The 21,921-nt window shown below is 35.9% G+C and overlaps 1 protein-coding gene across 1 annotated transcript; it reads right to left on the reverse strand.

Annotated features, from left to right (window-relative positions):
* Positions 1-1,496: 1,496 nt before the first annotated feature.
* On the reverse strand, positions 1,497-21,249 carry LOC110889629 (probable terpene synthase 4). Its single transcript, XM_035980293.1, has 7 exons — positions 20,960-21,249; positions 20,534-20,813; positions 20,083-20,440; positions 4,249-4,467; positions 4,013-4,151; positions 1,923-2,119; positions 1,497-1,769 (listed from the first exon to the last, which is right to left on the reverse strand). Exons 1-6 carry the CDS (start codon positions 21,167-21,169, stop codon positions 2,090-2,092), a joined length of 1,236 nt encoding a protein of 411 aa, XP_035836186.1. The 5' UTR covers positions 21,170-21,249; the 3' UTR covers positions 1,497-1,769; positions 1,923-2,089.
* Between the last annotated feature and the right edge of the window lie 672 nt (positions 21,250-21,921).

The raw sequence follows: 21,921 nt of genomic DNA on the forward strand, positions 1-21,921 counted from the left end.
TGGTTTCACAACGAGTAAGATGGTTTATATCAAACTAATAACGATTTCGATAATGTGAACGAGCTTGTTGGTTGTAATTACATAACAAATGACATTCATTAATTTCGGCCAAACCGACCAGTATTAGGTTATGGTACCACAGGATCCGACAAATCCCGTTATCAGACCGGACCCATGGTTATGTGTGGGTTAGGTGGGTAACGACCGAATCTGATGATTGTTAACTTACCCTTTGGTGGTTTGTTAATACGAGAACAAGTGGAACGATGAACGAGTCACAAAGGTTTGAATGTTGTTAGCGAGACGACCAAAAGTAGTTTTCACAATTAAAACGAGAAGGATTTGAACAATTGACACGATTCGAATGATTTAAACAAATGAACGATGATCTATAACAAGTACGGGTTGAACGATGTCACACAACGATGTTTACAAACTATATAAACCATACGAGTTTTATTACGAGAACGATTTCCGATTTGGTGTACAAAAACAAATGTTTTGGAGTAAGATTCATGGCATTGAGGTTTATAAGTTATAACCAAACTGTTGGCTTGGTTATTTATTTTACAATACAAATATTTTACAAAAACAAGGTTTTCTAATGTCGAATAACGAAGTTATACGAGTTATTTCGACATGCAAACGAGCCATGAATCTGACACTCATGCAAAACCTATGTACTCGCCAGCATTTCTTTGCTGACTTTGTTTTTACATATGTTTCAGGTGAAGTTGCTTAGTCTTGATTGCGAATAGGAAGCATGCTCACTTAGGACCGGACGAGGCCTTAGTGATTTAATAATGATATTAGTCTATGTTTGATTTGCTTGTTTAACTTTAAAACAATGTTTAATATCTAATGAAATGAAACTCTTCGTATCCATGGTTTGAAACAATAATTCTGTTACAACACTCCCCGGCGTTTCCGCCACGATTTGTCGTTTTACGTGGTCGGGGTGTGACATATCGGACCAAGAAACACCAGATGCAGACAACCGTTTCTAAAACCTCACTAAGACCGTTAGGCGGTTAATATAGTTTAGGTAGTTACCGTTATCTTTCCTTTCTGATAGTTAGTTTTGTTGGTTGGGTGTATGTGTATACATTTATACCCTAATCAGGTTGTAAATTATTAATCACTAATTATATACAAGCTTTTTGTTGTTATTCTGACAACACCGATTCATATATACAATACTCAGTTCATGTTGTTCTTGGCTCTTAATCGATCTATGCTTGTGTAACAACTAGTATATGCATGGTTTCTAGACATATAATTTATAATTATAAAAGCATTTAAATTACACACGAGCATTGTATCCAGTACATGATAACCAATTTAATTCAAGACTAAAGTACGGTTTATGGTGCTAACAATATAAAATTTAAGTGGCTAAAACCCATTTGTGTATATATATATATATATATATATATATATATATATATATATATATATATATATATATATATATATATATATATATATATATCGTCTCATAGGATAGACCTGATACATTCTTCTATTAAATCAAATGAATTATTATGCTTGTAGCCATACATTGATGGAACAAGCCTCGCGAGGTTTATGGAGCCCTTCAAGAAATTTTCCGAAAAAGGGTTAGGGGAGAGACATTCCTCATTTAAACACTTCCAGGTGTCTGAAATCATCTTCTTAACATACTCCCGCGCAATATTAAGAGAACTATACTCATGTTCCATGAGTAGACACTTGACAAATGATCCATCATGGTCATCTTGATTCTCATCCTGTTAGAAAGATCATATACAAATTCATTTACATGTCGCAATTATAGTGTAAATTATACGAAACTATCTATGACAACATCAGTCAGTTATTTTTCATCTTTAACAAAAGTTATACTATATTTATTAGCATGAAAATTGAATGAACATTTTAACCTGCTCAACTTCCAAGTCGTCTGACAGACGCAAAATTTTTGAGACTGATAATACAATATCTTGATTATTGTCAATCATGTTTGCATTTTCTTTATTGGAACCATCCCCAAGGAGGAAAAACATGTGAACTAGGAAAACTTCTACACCTGAACTAACTATCCCATTCTTCAAGTATTCTTCTGATTTTGGAATATGCCCTGCAGCAAACCATTTTGCTTCAACCAAAAATGCATCAAAAAGGGTGGCCCACTGCAATATTGTTTTGGAATGTGTTTTAGAGGTAACCTACGTATGTGTGTTTATATTAGGAATAAGATCGGTACTGTACCATACTGAACTCTTATCGGACTAGATAGTACCAATATCGAAATTTAGCTAAAACCAAAACCAAATATCCTAAAATATATGGTTCGTGTGTACAGCTAAAAGTACTGATCTAGTACTGTACCAATATCGAAACTAAGTTAACTTTAAAACTGAATACCGTATCGTATATCTCAGTTGGTACCTTATTCAGTATGAAAATTCTTGTCAATACTTGCTACCGGCCTTCGGAATCTAAGTTACAACCGAGTGAGACCATATATATACACACACACACACACAAACACACACTAGAATAGAAATCCATTCCCAATGAGTAAACTCTAGAAACTCTATGTTACATAATTTTTTTTTTTTTGAAAAATTTAACACATGTAATATGTGTATTTTTAAGAGTTTAAGCCATAAAAATTAAATAAAAGCGCAGAGTAAATGTTTTTTTTAAAGTAACTTTTGTGTTACGTATGTAATAAATCATTGTTGTTTAGTGTTACATACTATTACATAGGAACGTTTTTAATTTGTTTTTTTTAAACTATCACTCAGCGCTTTTTTATTTTTTGGTTTTCTAGGCTTAAAATCATGTATGTTACATGCCCTAATTTATATAAAAAAAATTGTAGGATAGAGTTTTCTAAGTTTTCTTACTCAAAGTGGGTTTCTATACTAACCCACTCCTATATATATATATATACATATATATATATATACATATATATATATATATATATAGGGGAAGGATGTATAGAAAACCCACTTTAATTTAGAAAACCCGGGAAACTCAAAGCTCCCGATGTTTTTTTTCTTGAAAAAATTTACACATGTTATATACATGTTTTTAAGGGTTTTGGGCAAAAAAAAATCAAAAAAGCGCCGAGTAGATATTTTTTAAAAAAATAAACAAGTTTTGGTGTAACACATGTTACATTCATCTGACATATGTGTAACATGTGTTACACCAAAACTTATTTATTTTTTTTAAAATATCTACTCGGCGCTTTTTTGATTTTTTTTGCCCAAAACCCTTAAAAACATGTATATAACATGTGTAAATTTTTTCAAGAAAAAAAAAACATCGGGAGCTTTGAGTTTCCCAGGTTTTCTAAATTAAAGTGGGTTTTCTATAGATACTTACATTATATATATATATATATATATATGTATAGAGAGAGAGAGAGAGATATGTATCCATGATATGATAATAATAACACCACTTATTATAAGAACTAGATATCCTTTCCTAAGTTCAAACTTAGAGGTTGAGTTTGTTGATGAATTTAGTGTTATTAATCTACTTTGGGTAATTCGGGTATACTTAAAAACCAAATATGCAATTATAATACATTGGTGCAAACAAGGAGGTGTGGAGTACACGCTTCTCCAAAACTATAGTAATTTTAGTTACCAAGGAACCTAAAGGTTCATTAGGTAACACGATCCCTAGTAACAAGTTGTTACTTCAAGGTAGAAACTGTGTACATCATTAGCAACATTGAACTTGGATAGTTTCTGAGTTGCTACAGTTGTTACAAATAGTGTTACTAATGTAACTACGTGCTGTTATACTATTAAATGTATAACCAAATGTGATTATTGATTTTTTGTACACTCGAAATACTTTAATCTTATTGTTATATGGTTCAGAAATTATCAAGTCATATTGAAATGAAATCTTATGACCTACCAAGTATTTAGCTATAGATTTTGGTAATGATATGTTATAAACAAATTAAAATCTTAAGTAACTGATGATCAATATATCATACCGACTTTCGTAAGGATTGTATGGGGTTAAATCCATGTTTCTCATAAACTCTACGTGCGATTTCATTTGTAGTATCAAATACAGCTTTGAAGGATGACTTCACATAGTATGGAAGTTGCTCTACAGTGGTGATATCCCACCTGCAAATAAGTTAATGATCCAAATATACTATAAGGAAGACAAGTGCATGATGAAAAATAAGGTATAAATAATCTAGTAAGATTCTATGTTGTGTACATGTTGACCGCTTCAGTGAGTAGGGTAAGTTCTTCGAGGGTCCCATAGATATCAAAAATATCATCTATGATATATATGAGAGAAACGGTTTTTGTGAGCTCAATTCTTTGTTGTGACATGGTGGGATTAGCTAAGGAAACCATAGGCACAATATACCACTTTAGAGGTTGGTTCCTCGCAAGATTTAAGTCTTGCCACAACCCTAGTTCCTCCCACCACCTATAGAAAAAATAAGAGTGATTAATTCCTTCATATCACAAGGTATTCGAATATTAATAAGATAAAGTGAATCAATGCGTAGATATATTTATACATGCATACCACGTACAGACACAAACATACTTACATATACATGCATGTGTATGTACATAGGCACTACTCAAAAGAAAAGAACTCCAAAAATTAATCCTAACAACTCATATAAGATGAAGGGAAAAAGGCATATACATGGGTTTTAGGGGTGATGCATCTGACTTTCTTGATCTAAATTTGAATAATTATTGATAATTCTTGAATTTTGGGGTTCACATTTGATGCCACACATTTGGATTTTTTTAGAACGGTCAAGAAACGTAGACGATGCTAGTGACCCGACCCGTCACTGTTCTAGAGGAAACCCACCGCCCGAAGTCCCACTATAGAAAAACCACCAGCTCAACCCAAAGAATTTTTACTCCAGGGAAGACTCGAACTCATGACCTCCACTTTGGAAGGTCACGGGGCTGCCAACGCACCAGTAGGTCATTTGCTAACATGGGTAATCAAATATTTTCTCTCATCAAAAATAGGATTAGTAATTTAGTTCTAATTAATCTTGGGCAACCAAAGCTATTTTTCATTATAAAGATTGTTGGTGCACATATGCCTTATTATAAATCAATTCTTATTGATTCCAAGTATGATAACATTTGAGCTAATATTGTCTAAAATTACCCATATGCTCATAACTTACCCCTCTAGTAATCAAAACAACAAAGGACCTCGCAAGAAGACCACAAAAATTCCAGCCGAATTAGGTTTATGATATCTATTATGTTTCAAACTTCAAGTGCACTAGTTATCTTGGGAGAATCGATGAACAAAGTTCTATAGTCGAATTATGTACTGAGCATCAAAGGTTTATAGTTAAAAATTTGGAAACGAAGGCAGCTATATTTTTCTCAAACAATAAATTAAGACCCAAAATTCAAATAACTACAATGGTGCGTACAAGACTAACATATTTTATCACAAAATAGATAATGAGTCAATAAAAAAAAGTCCTCATATGTGTTTATAGTTTGAAATTTTTATACAAGAATTTAATTTTTTATACTAGTGAGTAGAAGAACTTTTCTTTAATAAAAAGTTTCTCAAAATTAAACCTATAAAATAAGGGATGGCTTAAGTTAGTTTTATAATGGTCTATTGTTGGTATCTTTGGAAAACGAGGAATGATAAAAGGTTTCTAATGTGGAAGTCAAAGTAGAGAAAATCATCCAATAGATTGAACTGATAGCGTATTTGTGGTATAGAAATAGATCCAAATTGTAATATAACTTGGGATATGTAGTGTAAGTTCGTTTTGATGTAAGTGGTTTGTTGATGTTTAGCTCACCCCGGTTTGGGGTGGGTTATGAATAATATATACCTTTCAAAAAAGGGATGGTTTAATCCGTTAGGGAAATGACCAAATGTTTTGGAAAGAAACAAAATGTCTTTCCTTGGGCGTCATGATTGGCATACTTAGTTACTAGTAATATATCTGAAAGAGAATCATTAAAACAAGTTTCGTCAAATAGCAATGGATAAAAAGTTACGTGCCTGGTGATGTCAATGCACAATACAACCGTGTTCGTATCTTGTGCTTGGAAAATTCATAATACTACATACTTATTTGATTGATTATTATGCCTAAACTTTCAAACCAAAATCCTTAGATGAAATCAAGAGAAAATGTTGCCCAAAAGTTGATCTTTGATCTCTAGAACATGAATAACCTCAATATATAAATTGAATGTATGAGTACATGTGATTTACAGTTGAAATTTAATGCCCTATTTATACTAATCTAAAAGGTTCGATCAAATAGACATGTCCTTTAATGAAACGTCGCATCTAATGATCTTGTGGCATTGCCATCATCTTGAATCGATGTGTCCAAATGGATGTGTCGATGCCTTTAGTGTGTAGGATATTATCTTTCACTTTGTCGCATCTGGTCCTCGCACTTTTATACAATTCTAATTACAATAGAAACTAATCTATCTGCTATTTACTAAACAACCCTCGTACTTAGGATGTGTAGGGATTAGTTCTTCATTCACCCCTAACCACGAATATCCTTGAGTAGTTTTAAGTCTTGAACTCCAAGTTGTTCTCGCATTGTAGCAAACTTACTCTTGCTAGTGCCTTTGTTAATATGGCCTCCCTTTGTAGTTCTCCACTAATGTATTCCACATTGATGTGTTCATTCTCCACACATTCTCTTCTTTTGAGCTTGTAACTTCACTTAACAATCTTTTAAGCCATAGTGCTTGGCATTCTGCCACAGTGGCTGGCATGAATTCTGATTCACTTGATGAAAGTGCCACTGTTTGTTTCTTTTGTGTGCACCAGGATAGGTGATTCTCCAAAGTAGAATACTAGACCGGTTGTACCTTTTCCTTGATGTATGTTAACACCATAACTGCTATAACTATAACCTGTGATATTACATCCTCCTTGCTTCTTGTATATGATTCCATGATCTTTAGTTCCTTTGATGTAACGTAGCACTTGCTTAACTGCGTTCAAGTGATGCTCCTTTGGTTCTTACATGAATCTACTAAGCAAACTGACTTAGTAACATAGATCTCGTCTTGTATGCAATAAGCACATAAGAGAACCAATCAGGCTTCTGTAGTGTGTTGCATCTACCATATCTACTTCTTCAGTCTTTGTTAACTGTGTTCCGGGATTCATAAGAATCATTGTTTCGCTATAGGTTAACATATCATCGTCTTTGAGTATCTTGTTTATATACCATGTTTTCCTTATGGCTATCTCACCCCTTACTTGAGTTACTTCTGTTCCCAGATAGTATGCTAGCAATCCTAGATCGTTCATTTCAAACTTCTTCTCCATCTGTGACTTGAAAATATCTATCTCCTTCCTTGAAGTTCCAGTGACTATCAAATCATCAACGTAGACTCTAACAATCAGTGTAGAAGTCTTACTTTTCCTTGTATAGATTGCTTGCTCGAAAGTGCACTTATTGAAGTTAATGACTTTAGTGTTTGATTCTAACTTCGTGTTCCAAGTACGTGGTGCTTGCCTTAATCCATGCAGTACCTTTGATAGTTTGTACACCTCTCTATCATCCCTTGGCTTTATTAATCCTTCTAGTTGTGAGATAGACCTCCTCTTTGAGATCTCCATGTAGGAATGCAGACTTGACATCTAAGTGATGTAACTCCCAACCTTGATATGCTGTTAAATCTAACATTAGTCGAATTATCTCGATGCATGCCATTGGTGCAAATACTTCATCAAAATCTATCCCATGTTTTTGAACATAACCTTTTGCTACCTGTTTGGCTTTATATCTTACGACTATTCCATTTAGATCTTTCTTAGTCTTGAATACCCATTTTAATCCTATTGCCTTGTGATCTCTTGGCGATTCGGTCAATCTCCAAGTGTTATTCTTGTTTATTGAGTCTAACTCAGCCTTCATTGCCTCAATCCATTTGCTGTCAATAGATCCTTCCTTGTAATCTCTTCATTCTTCTTCAGAAATTAGTAATTCATGTGGATCTACTTGAATTTCCTCGGTCTCATCACATAATTAATCAAGACTTCTTAGTTGTACTGGAGTGTCACTGATTGATGTAGATGGACCTCTACTTGATAAGCTGCTAGATCTTCCTGATGATTTCTGATTGTACGAGTGTGCCGGCGGTGTTACATAGATGTCTGGATTGTTTTCTGACTGATCTACACCAGCATCTTCATGGTGTGGCCCGCTACTATCATCACTACGTGGTACGTCCTCTTCTAACTCTGGTGGGTCATCATTTTATTAAATGACAAAGTTTATCCATTTGGAATTTCCTGATTCTACCCCTTCCATGTAGGTATTACAGTTCCATGGTTGACCTTCCATGAATCTTACATCTTAACTAACACATATTTTGTTCTTTGCCGGATCATATAATCGAAATGCCTTTGATCCTTCTTTTATTCCAAGATATACCATAGGCATGCTTCTATCATCTAACTTCATTTGTTGAAGTGGTAGTACCTTAGCATATGCAGTGCAGCCAAAAACCTTTAGGTGTTCTAAATTTGGCTTTCTTCCTTTCAATGCTTCAAAGGGTGTCTTGTTCACCAAGGCTTTCGTTGGAACCCTCTTTAGCACATATATTTTGTGTCGTACATCTTCACCCCAAAAGTTCTGAAATGTTCATTGCCTTCCACATACTGCGATTAGTGGATAACATCGTCCTGTTTCTTCTTTCTACTACTCCATTTTGTTGTGGGGAATATGGCGTTGTATGCTATCTCGCTATGTCGTTATCTTTGAAGTACTAGTTGAATTCATTTGACATGAATTCTCCTCCTCTGTATGTCTTTAACATTTTTAACTTGGTTCCTGTTTCTGTCTCCATCTTTTTTTTGAACTCTTTGAAAGTTTCAAATGCTTGATCCTTGGAAGTTAGTAGATATGGCCACATGTAATGAGTGAAATTGACTACAAGTTAGAATATATACTTCTTCTCAGCATGTGTCGGTGTGGTTATTGGACCACACAAATCTCCATAGATAAATCCAGAAGTTTTAAGGATCTGAATTTCACCTGATTTGGAAATGGTGTCCTACTATGTTTCCCTAATAAGCATTCGTCACAGATTTAGTTGGCATGACTTATTTGAGGAATTCCATGTACCAAGTTCTTTCGAGTCATTTCTTTAATAGCATTAAAGTGTAAATGGCCTAACCTTGCGTACCATAACTATGCTAAATCTTCTGCGTTTGAAAGCAGGCAGATTGGCCATCCAATCTGCAACTTAACCTTGTATAGCAAGTTCTTCATTCTCCCAACGCACATGAGTAACTTTCAATTTCTGTCACGGAGTGTTAGTAGATCTCCGTCCATTATCACTTTGCAACCAATTTCAATGAGTTGTCTAAGGCTCAATGTGTTTCTTTTCATACTTGGAATGTAATACACTTGAGAAATAATCTTATATTCTTGGTTCTGACATTCTCGTAGTATGAACCTATGCCTTTAATCTCTAAGTGCGACCCGTCACCAAAACATACTTGTCCTAACACCTTTTAATCTAATTCTTTAAAGTGACTTCGCACACCTGTCATGTGGTTGCTTGCCCCGTTGTCTAAGTACCATAGACTTTTTTCTTTTGTAGCGTACCTTATTGGTTTTATGTGTTCTTCGTTTAGTAGAACGCTTGCTTGAACAATATTTTCTTCTTGAATTTCCATCAACAACATTTGTTCTTCCTCTTCTTCTACAAGATTGGAGTGTTCTTGTATAGTTTCTCTGGAGACAGTCTCTCTTAAAGTGTCTAAACTTCTAACACTTGAAGCATTGGATCTTGCTTGGGTCTATTTGGTTCCTTGCAAACTTCCTCCAATTCTTAGAATTTCCACCTCTAGACCTATATGAAGATCCCTCACTCTTAGTGCTTTGTTCATCTTTATTGTCTCATCAGTTCCCACGCGCTTGGTTGAACATACCACGCCCGTGGTTTCCGAAATGTCTTCTTCTACCATAATTGTTGTCTTGATGTGAAAACATCAATCTTTCTTGACTATCTCATGGGCTTCCTTTCTTTAACCTAAGTCACTCTTCATAAGTCTTTAATCTTCCGACTGCTTCTTCTGGCGTCATTGTTTCTAGATCGGTGTATTCTTCCATAAAGGCGACAATCTGAGTGAATCTATATGGCACGATGTTTAGGAGTTTGTACACTAGAGTCTGTTGACTCAGTGTCGTTCCAAATTCACTTGCCCCTGTAACAGCACTTTTTATATTTGCGGAGAAAGAGTCCACAATGTCGTCTTCGTTCATTTGCAATAACTTGAACTCTGACATGAGTGTATGCAAACGAGCCTTTTGTACCGGATCAACGCCAACATGTCTTGTTTTCAACGTGTTCCAAATTTCCTTTGTAGTTTTACAACTTGCAATACAACATCCTCTGGTATTGCTTGGAACAAATATGCGATTGCTGGCTTATCTTTCTTTATAGCCGCTTGTGTATTTGGTTGCCAGTTCAATCGTTTCCCAAAGTCTATTTACTTCTAAAATTTGTTTTGATGCGAATTGCCCAAACCGTGTAATTTGTAGATTTCAAAAATGGGCATTGAAATTGGGAAAGATAACTTCCTTCCTTTTGAATTACAATTTGTCGATTTGGTGCGGTTGTTCTTGACATGATTTTTGTCCGAACTATTTTCACTTTAACAAAGTTTGTAATCAAACAACCTTATTTTCCTGATTCTTAAAATTTCCTGACCACTAATACGAACCACTATACCGGTAAAATTCAATTCCCTTGAATTCAATAATCCTTGTAATCTTTAACCCCTGAATAATCGAATCGCGTAATACTAAATTCTTGTAACTATCTATTTCGCACTATAACCTCGAAATCAAAACCCTAGATTTCGAACAGAACCCTGGTTCGACTCTTGAACCAAAAACTGAACACTGAATTACAAATTGAAAAAACAAAATTGAAACCTGATCGTGAATGATTCCTGCGATTCTGCCTTGCCTTGCGATTCCCGATGTCTATGTTCTCATACCAATTGTTGCCCAGAACTTGATCTTTGATCTCTAGAACATGAATAACTTGAATATATAAGCTGAATGTATGAGTACATGTGATTTACAATTGAAATCTAATGCCCTATTTATACTAATCTAAAAGGTGCAATCGAATAGACATGTCCATTGATGAAACATCACGTCTGATGATCTTGTGGTGTTGCCGCCATTCTGAATCGATGTGTCCCAATGGATGTGTCGATTCCTTTAGTGAGTAGGTTATTATCTTTCAATTTGTTGCATCCGGTCCTCGCACTTGTACACTATTCTAATTACAACTTAAACTAATCTATCTTCTATTTACTAAACAACTTTCGTACATAAGATGTGTAGGGATTAGTTCTTCAGAAAACAAAGTTATTCTTAAAAGAAAATTAGTTGGCAAAAACTTATAAAATGGTGATTACTTCCTCAAAAGTGAGATACTAATAGTGATATCTACAGACCATCAGTTAATGTTTAATATGAGGCACTAAGGATGAAGGAAAGTGTAAGGCCTCCTAATCCAAGATCTCACTCAGCTAAAGCAACCAACAGGTGTGCGGAATCCACCTGATGATCAACCACTGCAGATGAAACACTAGTATGCAAGGATTTGAGAGAGAAATCAAGAATACACTAAGTATTCTTGATGAAGAAGATGAATATGAATGACGTCACTCACACAAAGCAGCCGCCAGACAAAACACAATGATTAGGGTTAGGTGCACAGAATTTCACACAGAATCGTTACCTTGTCTATTCCACATTAAAGTATATATACAAGGCAAAGCCCGGACTTTCAAGACTAACTAGAAAGCCCGGACAAAACATATAGCACAAAGCTCAGACCTTTTGCCTAGACAAAACTCAGACAAAGGCTACACAAACAAACCCTGACCTTAGTCCTATACAAAAACTCTGACTAAAGAAACCATTCTAAAACTTGGACAAAAGTCCCTAGGATAAACTTGGGACTATCTTTTACAAATGTACAATAAAGACCCTAATAAATTAGGAGACATGCACTTATCACCTAAAGTGCATTAACAGAAAGTGACACGTTTGTTGTGACTGGGGAAGTTGAGTGGGATAATCATAAAGTTCAACAATCTATGATAAAATTGCAGTCGTAGTTAGCAAGCTACTTGATTCAACTCGGGGTAAGTTTCTCTAACTTGTGTCAACAATCGAACAATACTTAGACATTGATACATCGTTCAAAGAGGGCAATCGGGTGGTTAAAAGCATATGCGGAATGGATCTTAAATAAGAAAACAGTATCTGACAACTCTCGGAACACTTCAATCGGAATGGTAAGAGAAAAATAAGGTCTATCACTAATGGTACAGTTGTAGCGGTTCACCTGTGGCTTGCAAGATGGACCAAATCAGTGCGAGACAAATCACACATTATGTTTTTTAACTATGAAGAATGCAAGCACTACGCATCCAAGTACCCAAATCAAGAAAGTGAAATGGGTGAAGCATATAGCTTGCTCAAGTTGAAGATGATGAAGAACCGGCTCTACTGATGATTGTATGCAAGCAAAAGGAACAACGTGAGGTGTTGTGAGATGGTGATGGGGCAAGTGGCAATTCAAAGGGTGCTATGGATCCAGAGTAGAAGGCGAATTAAAGAGATGAGGTTAATTGTAAGTTTATGGGTTTGCTAATTTAGTCAAGTTAGAGTTATAGTAGGATCAGTGTTTGTTCAGTTTAAAATATGAAAGCTCATATTGTAATTATTTTGTCGTGGGTTTTTAAATAATAAGCCAAATTGGATCCAAAATTTTAACAATCTCAACCAACACATTCTTTTCAGTAATCACAGCTTCTCCAGTCTTGAGATGCACGATCCAGACGCACACAGCTTCTCCAAATCTTCTATCTTGAGATGAACGATACAGATGCACACAGCTTCAACAAATCTTCCATCTTGAGATGAACGATCCAGATGCACACAGCTTCAATAAATCTTCCATCTTGAGATGAACGATCCAGACCTGAAACACTTAACCCCGGATTAAGAAACTTAACCCTGGAGACATCGGCTCAAACCTGGATCCCAAAAAATAATGTCCGAGTTTTTTAAACAAGGGTTATCTCCGAGTTTCGTTTAAGACACATGTAGTCCGACTTTTTCAAGAGGTCTTATGTCCGAGTTTGTCTTGTAATCTAGTCCGACGTTTCAAGAGGTCTTATATCTCAACTCCGAGTTTCTGAGTTTTAAGTTGTTATTCGTCCGAGGCTTATCTACGAGCATCCGAGTCTTAGTCAAACAGTGACCGAGTTTCTTTTACTTAGTTTGACCTTGTATGTGTTCCGAGTTTTTACAGTCAATACAATCGGTCTCTTTCGTGAAGTGCAAAGGGTCCGAGTTTTTTTGAAGTTTAAAACAGTCGGTTCCGAGTAACTGTTATTATTCCGAGTATTTGTTTTAAAACAGTCAAAACAGTTACTTTCTCGTGATTCCGAGCTTTGCAGTTTCAAGTTGTTGGTTAATATTCCGATGTTTAACATGTAATTGCTTTTCCAAGTTTTACAGCTGTGAAATCTCTGTCCGAGTTTTTAAAATGCTCCTGTCACTTTGCTATATGTTATTTCCGAGTTTAAAAGTTCACTATGCTTCTCCGATTTGCTATATGTTATTTCCGAGTTTAAAAGTTCACTATGCTTCTCCGAGCTTTTGAATGTGAATATGTTTGATAACATTTCCGAGTTACATAGTCAGAAACAAGTTCCGAGTTTTGAAGAGAGTACCGACCGTTTTAATCAGCAAACCTGTCCGAGTTTTTGGAATTTGTATTGTCCGAGTTTTACAGTCAGGGTTGCTCCGAGTTTTTGATCTAGAAACAGTTGTTCCGAAGTTGTTTTGACTTTTGGTCCGAGTTTCACATCAACTGGTCCGAGTTTCATGTGCTTTCAGTTGTTTGTGCTACACGACGGTTCGGTTTAATGCTGTTGATGATGATGGAGTCGGTTTTTCAGTCAGGGTGGTTTCCGGTAGTTTAGGATGGAGATGAACGATCCAGACCTGAAACACTTAACCCCGGATAAAGAAACTTAACCCTGGAGACATCGGCCCAAACCTGGATCCCAAAAAATAAGTTCCAATACCCCAGAATAAACAATTGAAATATTAGACAACCAACATTCACTTAACTTATTTAAATATTTTTCACAACCCTAGAGTATACTTAATAAAGATAACTCGCACATAGAGACAAGAGAGCAAAATCTTTTTGTGGTTTTTCAATTTTTGACTGAAATGGAAATTAAACCTACGAAACGTATTCACACTAATTATCTTTTTGTGAAATCGGAGCAAAGGAATCATATCGGTTTTACTATCAGTACCCAACACAAGAACTATAGCATTGTTTGTCGAAGGTGTAAGATTTTCAGACCCATTTGAACGAGCACTTGAGTTAGAGGTAGCAGTTGAAGCATTGTTGTGAGGTCTTGAATTACTTCCTCAAGAATTGTTATCAGATCTTTCCATTTTCGGCTTTCGACAATCACGTGCAAAATGCCCGTAGATACCGCAGTTGTAACATTTTACTTTGGACATGTCGACTCCCATTCGAGTCTTTGTCTGACCTCCTATGAAGTTCCTACCCGTCTTCAACAGAAACTTCTTCGCTCTTCGGACTAACAGTGCCATATTGAGTTGTAGATCAAGTTCTTCCATTTCGTCTTGATCTATCTGATCAAAGTCCTCATGAGACTTGACGGTTTAACGAGCTTTCCAAGACAGAAGTTCTCGTAGGCAGTCATGAAGGACGCCAACAGACTCATGTTTTCTTCAATCAACTTCAAACAGTTTGCATCTATCTTAGGAATATTCAAGCTTGTTCCTTAAGATTTCTGAGCTCCACTAGAAGAGTACATCCCTTGATTTGAATTGGTTGTTCTGCCTGAACTGTCATTGTTGCTTATGAAGGCGTGTTTACTTGCAGGACCTTTATTCTCCGAATACAAAGCAACACCGACTCCACCATTACTACCCTTATCCATTGGTTTCGAAGCCTTATACAACTGAGGATCTTCGATCTTCTCGAAATCAGATGCTTGATCTTCCATATTCCAAGCGTAACCCCTCAGTTTCTGAACAGCTTCTTCCAATGAAAGCTCTTCGTAGAGAACACCCTCTCTGATCAAAGCGGTGTACATATTCCATTCTCTGGAAAGACAATTCAGAAACTTCTCAACCTTCTCGAATTCAGTGTAGATACCCTCTTGACTTCTATCTAGTTCGCTCAGCAGATGATAAAATCGATTCACTGTGTCATCAAATGATTCATTCTTCAAAGCCTTGAACACAACGAATTGAGTCTTTAAACGTTCGAGACGTCGTTTCTTGTACATTTCGTTTCCTTCATATCGCTGGATTATACTGTCCCACAATTCCTTTGAGCTATTTCTCTTACGGAACGTATGAAGTATAGATTGTGTCATTGCCATCGTTATCATTGACATAGCTTTCTCTTCACAATCATAAAATTTCTTCTGGTCGTCAGTGAGTGCCAAATACATATCAATCGTCAATGTACGTACTGGAGTAGCTCCACATCCTTTAACGATACACAACCAGATTTTGATGTCTTTTGCTCGTACATACCTTTCGAAACGCTCCTTCCACTCAGGAAAATCAAGCTCATTTATCAACAAAGGAGGTTTGACGTTACTCCCTACCTCAGCATTGTGCTTGAGGTTTTGCACCATTGCAGTCAGATTGTTGTTTGCCATTTCAGAAAACAACAGTGGGCTTCCAAGCAAGAACTGTGTCACAGAAGACTTTTTCTAAGTTCAAACTCGGAGTGAAAACACGGAGTGAAAACACGGAGTGAAGTGTCTGAGCTTTAATCAGAGTGTGAAACCCGGATCACAAAAACCTGAAATAAACACAAACAGACAAACTCGGACACTACACTGTTAGAATTTAAACTCGGACCACCTAACACAAAACACAAAGTTCTGACTAGATAAAGTACGGACTAGTTGAAAATTCGGACTCTACTACTAACACTTTAAAAATCGGACTCTAACAAGCTTAAAAGTCGGACTCTAAAGTTGGACACAAGTAAAGAGACATAAAATTCAGACCTAAAAGAAATAAAGGTCGGACACTAAATAATATAATATAAAGATTGAAAAAATGGATACTTAAAAGTTGGACACCTAAAATTAAAATTCAGGCTAAGAAGGGACAACTAAAAGTCGGACTAAGGAATGACAATTAAAAAAAAATCAGACTCTAAATAGTTCAATAAAAGTCGGACACTTTAAAAAAAATATAAGATTAAAAAATTCGGACAAAAAATCTAATAAACTTGGACAAAGTAAAGTTAATAAAATAACTAAAAGTGGGACTACCTAAATAAATTATGAAATACTAACAAAAAAAAGTCAAAAAAAAGGTCGGACAAGCTAATAAGCAAACAAAAGTTGGACTTCTAGAAAATTAAACTAAAATTCGGACCAACTAAACTATGTAGAAAATTCGGACTACTATTAAATAGAAAATTCGGACTCCTAAACAAGAACAAGAAAAATTCGGAACTATGTGTATAAACTAAAATTCAGACACACTAACCTAGATAAAAGTCGGACGATGAAATTCGGACTCTACTAAAACAAGACAAAAGTCGGACTCTTATATGATAATAAACAAAAGTCAAAGGTCGGACCTATCTCATGAATATTCTAAAATTCGGACAACCAGAAACTCGGACCTGAGAACTAAATAAAAGTTTAAAAAGTCGGACTTAACTAAAGGCTAAAAAATTCGGACAAGATAAACTCTAAACTCAGACCCTCTAAAACTCAGAAGAACCAATCTCCGGACTATCTCCCCAATGTGACTACACACTGGTTCAACAATACCGCGGAGACACAAACACAGAATGTAAACCACGGACAAAGCTTCCAAAGATCAAACTCAGAATCTTTTTCACCTTCAAAACTCTGTATGAACAAGAACCAAAAACCCCTGTAAAACCCAGATGAAGAATAACACTAAAAATCACTAAACTACTCAAAATCCATCATCAAATCACTAGATATGAATGAAGAATCATGAATAAAACACAAAAACTCACTAAACTCTCACTAAACCCTATCAAAGTATGAACTTTTCTCACCAAAACCTTCAAACTAAGAACACCTACAGTAGTATGAGCACACTGCTCTGATACCACTTGTAAGGCCTCCTAATCCAAGATCTCACTCAGCTAAAGCAACCAACAGGTGTGCGGAATCCACCTGATGATCAACCACTGCATATGAAACACTAGTATGCAAGGATTTGAGAGAGAAATCAAGAATACACTAAGTATTCTTGATGAAGAAGATGAATATGAATGACGTCACTCACACAAAGCAGCCGCCAGACAAAACACAATGATTAGGGTTAGGTGCACAGAATTTCACACAGAATCGTTACCTTGTCTATTCCACATTAAAGTATATATACAAGGCAAAGCCCGGACTTTCAAGACTAACTAGAAAGCCCGGACAAAACATATAGCACAAAGCTCAGACCTTTTGCCTAGACAAAACTCAGACAAAGGCTACACAAACAAACCCTGACCTTAGTCCTATACAAAAACTCTGACTAAAGAAACCATTCTAAAACTTGGACAAAAGTCCCTAGGATAAACTTGGGACTATCTTTTACAAATGTACAATAAAGACCCTAATAAATTAGGAGACATGCACTTATCACCTAAAGTGCATTAACAGAAAGTGACATGTTTGTTGTGACTGGGGAAGTTGAGTGGGATAATCATAAAGTTCAACAATCTATGATAAAAGTTGCAGTCGTAGTTAGCAAGCTACTTGATTCAACTTGGGGTAAGTTTCTCTAACTTGTGTCAACAATCGAACAATACTTAGACATTGATACATCGTTCAAATAGGGCAATCGGGTGGTTAAAAGCATATGCGGAATGGATCTTAAATAAGAAAACAGTATCTGACAACTCTCGGAACACTTCAATGGGAATGGTAAGAGAAAAATAAGGTCTATCACTAATGGTACAGTTGTAGCGGTTCACCTGTGGCTTGCAAGATGGACCAAATCAGTGCGAGACAAATCACACATTATGTTTTTTAACTATGAAGAATGCAAGCACTACGCATCCAAGTACCCAAATCAAGAAAGTGAAGTGGGTGAAGCATATAGCTTGCTCAAGTTGAAGATGATGAAGAACCCGCTCTACTGATGATTGTATGCAAGCAAAAGGAACAACGTGAGGTGTTGTGAGATGGTGATGGGGCAAGTGGCAATTCAAAGGGTGCTATGGATCCAGAGTTGAAGGCGAATTAAAGAGATGAGGTTAATTGTAAGTTTATGGGTTTGCTAATTTAGTCAAGTTAGAGTTATAGTAGGATCAGTGTTTGTTTCGTTTAAAATATGAAAGCTCATATTGTAATTATTTTGTCGTGGGTTTTTAAATAATAAGAAAAAGGTCGCAGCAGGTTGTTACAAAAAATCTTCCTCTTGAAATTATTCATATACCATTTATGTCAAATATGGTCTTCTTGAAGACAAATGAAGCTGCCTTATCAATAATTGATTGAATAGGGAAAATCTTTAAGTATCAACTCATAGGCTGTGGGCATAGTTTCCTAAAAGTACAACCACACAATAAATGAACGTCCACACAAGACGGACTATTAGTACAATTTACATCAAATGCATGCAGGGCAGTTGATGTGGCTAGGATAACATATCAGAATCAGGGACGTAGCGTGTCAAGATACATAAACCCCAATGTTTTAAAAAAAAATCGTAGGATTGGTATGTTAAATTTTTCAAGGACGTCATAAAATAAATTAGTTGGACCCTATAATAGTAAAAGCAAAGATTGTATTGTGGTAAATCTCCTTGTGTTCCAACAAGTTAGTTTCAAGTTCAAGTCTTACATCTGTTGTTTTTAAGTTTATATTTTCCATCAAAATTAAACTAGTGTATTAAAACACCACAACCACCCATTGATCCTCTAATTTGGTTTTTTAAAATGATAAATTTAATGTCTCCAAATAATTTTATTTCACATTTGATTACCAAATATGACTTTCAACATATAGTGGCGTTCAAAAAAAAAAAAAAAAAAAAAAAAAACTTAAACAAATTTTTGAAGTTATGTGAAGTAGTTGTGTTGTTTAGTTAGTTATTGGTTTCAAACAACTTATTAATCACCACAATTTGTTAACTTGATTCTTAAAAATGGTTCTTAATAATGTAGTGGTTTCATGTCCACTAAATGCTTCTATATTATTTCCTAGCCCCGACCCGACCCGACTATGATGACCGACCCGAATATTTTAATGTTTGGTTGTGAAAAATTCTAACGCAAAAAATGGACCCTAATGAAACAAAATACTAGGTCCGCCACTTGTCAGAAGTCGAAATTTTAATTTTCAGGATTGTCTAAACATCCCCCATCTCGTACTAAACATACCACTCTACGTGACAGAGTATATCTTTTTAATGGTGAACCTCTTCTCTAAGTTTGTGAGAGTGTAGGTTTAGCAACATCTTCTTTTTTTATTATTAATCCGTGTTATACTAGGGGTGGAAACGAATCGAGTCAAGCCCAAGCTCGAGCTTTATTAATTGATGAAAACTCGAGCTCTACCCTGTCTCGAGTAGTTTATTATTTATTAACTAAGTATTATTATAAATAATTTTCATTTTGTATATAGCTCGATAAGGCTCGCAAGTTGACTTGAGCTCGATAAGCAGTGACAGAGCTTGAACAAAACTCAGTGGGGGCCGGACTCTTAAAAAAAATTTGGTGGGGGGCTAACTCTTAAAAATTTAATATAACGTACCTCCGCCCATGTCGATAAGTGAAGCTCGGGCTCGTAACTAAACAAGCTTATTATTTGGCTTAGGCTCGAGCTCCAGTAGCTCGTGAGTGGCTCGTCTCATTTACACCCGTATATCGCATAGTGTTAGGTAGTTAAAAGAAAAAAAAAAAAAACAAATAGTTATACTGATTAATTAGTGGAGTATCGTGATTGCACCTTAAGATTTCATTTATTTCCATCCTGCGTATAGACTGCACCATCGTACTGTCCAGTTCTGCTAATTCTTTCAAGATTGTGGCGTCAAAGTCTTTTGGGGAGTTAAGTAAACTTAAGCTTGTAAAGTTTCTTCTGTGGGGATTTTCAAGTGTATATCTAACCATACTGGCTTCTTTATCATCAAGAAAACTGAGTGCTTTATGAAGCATGTGGCTGCTAAATATTGCAGCTTCATCGAGTATGTTTTCTCCCTCTATACATAAATGTGAAGCTTCGTATAGTTCCATCAAACCTTTAATATCATGTTTAAGATTTTCCTCAAACTTTTCATCCTTTCCCATGAATAATTCAAAAACATCTGTGACATTAAAACACTTTTATTAGTGACTCATAAAAGATAAAAAGGTATGAGAGAACAAAACCACAATGAGGAGTAAGAGTTGCTAGAAACCTGCCGAGACGCGAAAACCTTTCTGCCTTAAGATTCGAAAACATAGGGAGACCTCATAGAGATTTCGATGTTCAAGGAAATCTTTGTTAATCAACTGAAGGTAACACTGTTCGAGAATTAGATTGATCTCATCTTCATAGAGATAATCAAGTCCATGCCTTTCAAGAGCATCTACCATTAACAAATCATCAAATTTGACATCATTACTATCTTTGGTGATCAATTCCCGAACGCTTTCTACCAATTTTGCATGGTTTACAACAGTGTCTTCAGGCATACACTGAAATGAATATTTGAAAACACTTTAAAACATAAAAACAGGAAAAAATAAAAAATTATGAAGCCAAAGGTTATCAAATAATACCAAGGAAATGCTTTGTGTTATGCTAGTCAACATAACCGAAAAAAAAAAGATATCGTAAGTACCTGCAGCGGCGGTCTTATCGAGCACTTGCGAAAGGATTCATTAGGTTTTAACGGCTTAGAACACCATTTGAGTCGATATGACGTAGTCGCGCTCCACATGTGTCTATGATCATCAACTAAAGTTGTATGAAGATGGCCAGGCTTTAAGAGATGTGGAATAGCTTTGTGAGTAAATGAAGTAATTGTTGACAAAGTATTTTGAGCTGCCATTGGAGTTGCTCATGCTACAAGTCCACATAAGTCCACATGGATAGATTGATATAGTGAGATGGGTTGATCTCTTTCTAGTGTGGTCTTTCTAGAAGGGGCACGTATGACACGTATAGGATGAGCTTTGGTGACCTTTCATTGTTAGTATTTACTTAAGTATGCTATACTGATCACATGTATTTGTAGCGAATAAAATATACATTGAGCCTTGTCAATATATATTGTTAATCTTGATGGGGGCTTCGGAATATGAAAGTGAACTAATATATAAATGTCAAAATAACTGGTATCACAAACAATCTGTTAGATATTTATGTCCGGTTCGATAAGTCAACGCAGTCGATCGGGACTTGACTCGTAAGAGTTACATGGTGGGCAACGAACTAAAATCTACTTAACCTGTTTAACCGGTAATTACGCACGACATACGAAACGGATCATAATTATATTTATGATCATGTGTGGGTATTAACTGAGAGACGGGTACATGGACCGGGTTAGACAACTACACCCACCTCACCACTTGTCGCGCATGCATCTTTGTTGCGCCATTTGTCGCACATGCACCCACGTTACCGCCACTTGTCGCGCATGCACTCTTGCATCGCCACTTGTCGCGCATGCAAAGAAGCTGGCCACTTGTCGCACATGCATTGTGCATGTCCGCCACTTGGCAAACATGCATGAACCTTCATGATCTAGTTAAATGGACTTTGGTCTTGCATTTGAGGATGATGAAGAACAAAATGCTC

The sequence above is a fragment of the Helianthus annuus genome, chromosome 11 (assembly GCF_002127325.2).
Source record: "Helianthus annuus cultivar XRQ/B chromosome 11, HanXRQr2.0-SUNRISE, whole genome shotgun sequence".
In the NCBI taxonomy this organism is placed as follows: Eukaryota; Viridiplantae; Streptophyta; class Magnoliopsida; order Asterales; family Asteraceae; genus Helianthus; species Helianthus annuus.

Coding starts and splice junctions, on each gene's coding strand:
- LOC110889629 (XM_035980293.1), bottom strand. CDS start 21,169: ATGGCAGCTCAAAATACTTTGTCAACAATTACTTCATTTACTCACAAA. Junction 4,468..20,082: donor GAAATAAATGAAATCTTAAG/GTGCAATCACGA, acceptor TTTTTTCTATAG/GTGGTGGGAGGAACTAGGGT. Junction 4,152..4,248: donor CTCACTGAAGCGGTCAACAT/GTACACAACATA, acceptor ACTTATTTGCAG/GTGGGATATCACCACTGTAG.